A 6,259-nucleotide genomic window follows, 5' to 3' on the forward strand; every position below is an offset into this window, starting at 1 on the left:
TTTGAATGATATGGAACTCTTTACATTGATAATTTTTTGAATGACGGAAATATATTTTTGAGACGTATGATTTTTTTAAAATTTTAATATTTTTGAATGGTACGAAACAATGTTTTGAATTGCACGAACAGTTTTTACATTTTATACCATTTTTTAAAATTTCCCATATTTTTTCTAAGCCCGCGATATTTTAAGGACACAAACATTGTTTTCGTATGCTATCAACATTTTTTGAAAAATTACAATAGCAAAAAGGTTACACTGGATTTTGGCTGCCACTAAGAGGAGGTCGAGCGCCTTCTCACCACGCGCTTCACCCTGTGGTGGTTGCTAAGAGAGGTTTGGGTGGGGCGTGTGTGGCAGGGCTATGGTGTCGCTAGATTCAGGTCATGAGAGGAAAGGGCTAGAGGTTTTGATGGGTGGGGCGAGGGGATCCAGAACGTGAACAGGTCTCGGAGGGGCCGTAGGCCAGGAGTCATCAAGACTAAAGCCCATTTATGCATTATGGGAAAGAAATAGCGGGGAAAGGAGGACGGACGAAATCAGGCACAAAAGGCTGGTGCGGCAGGAAAATGAACCTTACTTATTTTTTTAAGTAAGCAGAAGATATATTAAGATTTATTTTTTTATGAACCGTAATTTTTTTCTATTTATTGGATTGTCAAGGTTATTTTTTAATCAAAGGGATTCCCAGCCCTAACTTTTATTAAAAGGATTATCAAAGATGTCTGGTCGGTATTAGAGTTTACCATGAAAAATTGTGAAGAATGGGAGGACGGATGAAAAGATGGTAGAAAGAATAGTTGACGCAAGAATCTTTACATTCTTTTTTAAGGAAAAGTAGATATTTCTGCATTTCACAAATCGGGCGAATCAAAGAGGCCCTCAATTTTTTTACTCAGGGAATCCTGAGAAAGTAAGTTGAAAGGGAGAAACAGAGAGGAGAAGCCCATGAGAGATCGTGAGAGGGTGTGTGGCTTCGTGGCCCAGGCCGGTTCTCCGAGAGGCCGAGATTCCGAGACGCGGTGCGGGTGGCGGGCGAAGACAGTCATCCGCAAATGACTGGCTGAGAAGAAGATCATGGACGAGCCGCGGAGCCGGAGCCCTTTCACTCCACACTTTTTACAGCGTACGCACGCACACGCTCACATCTTCTCGGCTCTCTAGCTCACCTGGCCGACTGGCAGCCACGTACACGGAGCCGCCGCCACCTGCCGCGACATGGCCGTCCTTCCTTTCAGGCTGCGGCTGCGGCTGCGCACGGCGGCCATTTCCGGCTTGAGCCCCTCGACTTCTGTCGTCTGTCCTAGCAGGCAGCACAGAGACGGCGGCTCCTTCTCCTGCCGTGCCGCGGCAGCAGCCGGGCGGCCGATCATCGTCTCCGGGGACCCGCCCACGTTCGTCTCCGCCCCCGGCCGCCGCATTGTCGCTGGTACGTATATTATCGTCTGTTCGCTTTTTTTTCCGTTCTGAAGAAATAGACAGCTCTGTGTATTCGTTCAACGGCCAAGCGCCGAGCCATTTGTAACTGCATGTTTGTGCTTGCCAGTATCCTGCCTGATCACACATGTGCAATTGTGCATATGTGCTCCATCATCTCCTTGGTTAATTAATTTGGTGCCAGTGGAAAAGAAGAAGAGTAACAGTAATAGAGAGTTAGAGACCAAGTGAAATTGGCCCTTGTGTCTTGAAAATTGATTAACATTGGTTTTTCGATAGTAATATGTGATGTGAACAAGAACTTTGCGTTGCAGTTGGCGACCTCCATGGTGATCTCCACCAAACGAGGGCTGCACTGGTGATGGCCGGTGTCCTGAGCGCGGAATCAGATTGTCATGTGTGGACAGGCGGGCAGACGGTACTTCCACCTTTACACCACATTTGAAGTTTTATTATCCGTTTCTTTTTTTAAGATTTCCATTAATAGGTTCTTGTTAGGGATTGGCTGGATAGCGCTTTCTTGTAGAATAGCATTCGTAACCTACTTGCCAAAATGTAGGGCATCTTAGTATTTTACCTTTTTTTAGTAGATAATGGTCTTGTTGGTGCATTCTGAATCCTGAATTGTGGTGCTTGGTTAGACTAGAATCCTTAAGTTTGTATCTATATTTGATTCTGAATGTTCTACAACCGTTTAACCTTAACTCTAGCCTACTTTTGGTTAATGGTTCTGCATTTTGGGGTTTCCCAAAACTGTAAAAAATCATAGATATAGGGAATGCTCTGAAACTGTAACCCACAGGCACTATGACTTTTGTGTATGCAGGAAAAATGACAATGGATAGAGATTACTTTTGCATTTTTTATGACACAGATAATCAAATTTATTAATGAATCTTTGCAAGTTCTCATTCTATAGCAGTTCTTGCTTTCATTAACACTTTCAAATTTGGCGAAACTTCTGAGGTCCAAAACCACCGTAGTGGATAAGGTTTTGGGGCTTTGTTTGCCTATCAAAGGTTCCAGGAAAAACCTGTTATAGTAATTTCCCATACCAATATGATCGTTCTTATTCCATACAAAAAACGCAAGAGATTACTGAATGTCTCTTTTTTTTTCACTAGATACAAATATTCATATTTTGGGATGACGTTATGCAGGTTACTGTTTCATTGCATTTTCCTACATACAGGAAACTTCTAATATTTTTGAAAGGCAAGAAATGCAAAACATTATTAAAAATCGGGCAAGGTTTTAAGCGGTTTTGGAAAGCGTATGATCAATATGGACATTTTCGTAGTCAGGCTTCAAGCCAAACCAAGTACTACTTTAGCATACTGTGTCTGTGTTCTCTACTGCTCTCAGGTGGAGTGTGTTTAAAAATTGAACCTTTCAGACAAATGTGTGATGTGCTTGTTTTTATTTTATTTTACAAAATGTGTGTGGTGTGCTGGTGTACAGGTTCTGGTTCAAGTTGGGGATATCCTTGACCGTGGAGAAGATGAAATTGCAATACTGTCCCTGTTGAGTTCACTCAATGTGCAAGCAAAATCTCAAGGCGGTGCTGTGTTTCAGGTTTGACCATTACATCATGTCATTCTAAGTACTCTACAACATTGTAATATTTAAGAGAAAATGTTAGGTAAACGGAAATCATGAAACAATGAATGTGGAAGGCGATTTCCGGTACGTCGATCCAGGATCATTTGATGAGTGTATACGCTTCCTGGAATACTTGGAGGAATTTGATGGCGAGTGGGATGATGCTTTCCTCAACTGGGTTAATGTTTCTCAAAGGTGGAAGGAAGAATATCGGGTGTCGCCTAATGGTGACTGGCTTCCTTTGAACTTTGTCAAGGTAACAAAGCATTGACTGCCAATGAAGAATGACTGAACTTGTTCAATTAACCACGCTCGGATATAAAAAATCATGTCGTAATGAACATTTCCAATTTTAGTACATTGGTAAGTACATCCCAAGTCCACAACAAAATGAAAATAAAAGAAATAACCAGCAGCGTTTCACTAGATGGATAGCCTTCAAAAAATGGGTAATGATTTATTCTCTTCTGCTTCTGAGATATTTCCCTCCAAATGCCGAGACAGAAAAATAAAGGGTTTGCTGCAAGAGCATCACTTTTTAAGCAAGGTGGACCATTAGCTTGCGAATTGGCACGACATCCTGTTGTCCTGAATGTCAATGACTGGATGTTTTGCCATGGTGGTCTTCTTCCCCATCATGGTGAGTCGCTCAAGAGATTGTGTGATTTGAGCTCGGCATTTACAATTCTGCTTCTAATATAAAAAAATCACCTAATATATTCCAGTTGATATCACATATTTCTGTAAGTGTTATCTAAAATTCTAAGTCCATTTCCACTCCATAGTTCAATACGGGATTGAACGCATCAACAAGGAAGTATCGAATTGGATGCAATGTTCAAGTGAAGACAGCGATGATACCGATCTCCCCTTCATAGCTACCAGAGGATATGACAGTGTAGTATGGACTCGTTTGTACTCTCAAGATTCAGTTGAAAGGACACAGCGTTCTTGGGATGTGAGAAGATCCAACCCACTAAACATATGGTTTCATTTTTCACCATGGAAAATGTTTGTTAGTTACAGAACTGTTGTCACATGCTTAACATAATTATCATACAAATATTTTTGTTCGTTTCAGCTATCTTCTATTGTCGCTGAACAAACATTGAAATCTGTTGGAGCTAAAGGAATGGTCGTCGGACACACTCCCCAGACTCGTGGAGTGAACTGGTATACATTGTTCTCAATTGGGTAAAGAAAAGATATCAATATTTTCTCAAATAAGCTATAGATGACTGTCTCTTTGTTCCCAGCAAATGCGATGGTAAAGTTTGGTGTATTGATGTGGGCATGTCTTATGGTGTACTGCATTCGAGACCAGAGGTAAATTTATTCCTTTTGGCCCAATTCATGACATCCCTTGTTTTGTCCTAAGTATTGTGCTCTTCTACAAACATTTAGTGTTTGCTACGTTAGGGTTAATTTGCTAAATCCATAGTGTGGTTAATTGTTGTAGGTCTGCCGCATTATATATGTACTATGTGCAGTAACATCATGGTATTTTTCCAGTTTTAATGAAGAAATGACTTGATTTCTGGAAAATTTAAGCCTGCATGACTAGTAAAATTTAATATGTTGATGCACATAAACATGTTCTCCTTATTGAATGATAAGGATTTAGGACAAAACATTTTTTTGGTGTCTGATGTTCAACTCTAATGGCTAGGTCCTAGAAATAGTCAATGACAGACCAAGAGTTCTAAAGGGCCAGAGGGACTCATACGATGAGATGGAAGTGCTGGACTATTTATGAAAGCTCGAAATTTATGTAAGCACTCTTAAATTCATCTCTCCTCTTAGTCCCCAAAACTGGGTAAATCATTCTTTGAAGAATCTGCAAAAATAAGAGTTTTATTATTTGTTGGGACAATAATTTTGTTACAGGAAACCTACAAATTTCATTTTTATTTATTGCTTGCCATGCCTGAAAAATTCATGAGTGAAATAGGTATGCTATTGCAGGTATATAACAGGCAGCATTTTACTGGGAAAGATATTATACAAGACAGTTTTGGGTGGACACCCGGTTGACTAAATTCTTCAGGACATATATACATCAACAGAGACCAACCGGCTTTCCATAACGGTTAGTGCATTTTCTGTTGACAAAACAGCATACCTCTTTGAATGTATGTGATTCAATCATCTAGCTTCACAAACTTGAAATTACTTTTCATTCTATGCCCCTACTGAAATATAAGGTCTTCCAAAGTAGCTAATTTGAATTCAATGATTGAATCCACCATGTAAAACCTGTGTGTGTAAGTTACAATTAGCAAGAACAACTCCAGAATACATGAAAGTGATCATGCTATATCTTAAAGCAAATGCAGAAAACGGAGTGATATTTAAAGTTTGATGTATTCAGCACCCAAGGTTTGGGTTTTTCTGCACCTTCGTATGCACAGAAGGGGGTGGGGGTAAGGGAGGGTGTGGACGACACATATCTGAATATTTTCTTTTTCAGTACTTTCCAGGACTGTTCACTCAGTCTTACATCGCAAAGTATCGGCTTGCTCATGAGGAAGGAACATAATAGTAAATCATGAGCAACAACACTGTTATCATCTTCAAGTGTTCATCAAGAAGGCGAAGGACAACCGGACACTCATCCATAGGAATTGGGGTAAAGTTGTGTGTGCCATACTCATGGAGGAGAGCACAGTATGGACATTTCGCTTCTTCTGCTTCGCCAACAACCCGACTGGTCTTCACCTAGAATGTTAATGTCTATGATGCTGATGATGTTAAAGATTTTAGATGTCAAAAGAGTACTGCCACGGTGGCACTTGTATATGTATGCTACGGTGCTATTGTGACATCCATTAATTATGCAATGGTGGTTGAACATTTGTTATGTTTGGGTATGTTTGATTTATATGAATTATGTTGTGGGTCTATGTTCAAACTAAAATTCTGACCAATTTGCTTATTGCATGGATTAAATTATACAAAAATTACGTTCGACAAGATCCAGAAAAACAAACCATGTGCAATGGACAACCATAACACGAACGATTGAACCAAAGTGCGCAATAGACCAAATAACGCACATGTTCTACCATTAAAACATCGTGTGTGATGAATCAGTATAACACATACAATTGTGCAATGCCAACCATATGTGATGCACGACATTGACACACATGTTTTCTTTGTAATGAATCTGTCGGATGGATGTACAATCGCACATGTTCCGTTGAGCCAATTGTAT

At 40.2% G+C, this 6,259-nt stretch overlaps 1 protein-coding gene across 7 annotated transcripts; it reads left to right on the plus strand.

Moving 5' to 3' along the window:
- Nucleotides 1-1,074: 1,074 nt before the first annotated feature.
- LOC123136616 (shewanella-like protein phosphatase 1) lies at nucleotides 1,075-5,923 on the plus strand. Of its 7 annotated transcripts, none has more exons than XR_006467141.1 (11): nucleotides 1,075-1,432; nucleotides 1,755-1,858; nucleotides 2,902-3,015; nucleotides 3,083-3,298; nucleotides 3,547-3,682; nucleotides 3,828-4,029; nucleotides 4,124-4,215; nucleotides 4,299-4,368; nucleotides 4,712-4,813; nucleotides 4,994-5,131; nucleotides 5,513-5,923. XR_006467141.1 is itself a non-coding variant. In XM_044556043.1 (9 exons), the coding sequence occupies exons 1-9, from the start codon at nucleotides 1,222-1,224 to the stop codon at nucleotides 4,796-4,798; spliced, it is 1,203 nt and encodes a 400-aa protein (XP_044411978.1). In that variant the 5' UTR covers nucleotides 1,077-1,221; the 3' UTR covers nucleotides 4,799-4,816. The 7 variants fall into 7 exon arrangements, 1 of the variants encoding a protein (XP_044411978.1); XR_006467140.1 differs by having other exon boundaries at nucleotides 5,008-5,131; XR_006467137.1 differs by having other exon boundaries at nucleotides 1,078-1,432; nucleotides 3,828-4,000.
- The last annotated feature ends 336 nt before the right edge of the window (nucleotides 5,924-6,259 follow it).

Source organism: Triticum aestivum, chromosome 6B (genome assembly GCF_018294505.1).
Source record: "Triticum aestivum cultivar Chinese Spring chromosome 6B, IWGSC CS RefSeq v2.1, whole genome shotgun sequence".
NCBI classification, from domain to species: Eukaryota; Viridiplantae; Streptophyta; class Magnoliopsida; order Poales; family Poaceae; genus Triticum; species Triticum aestivum.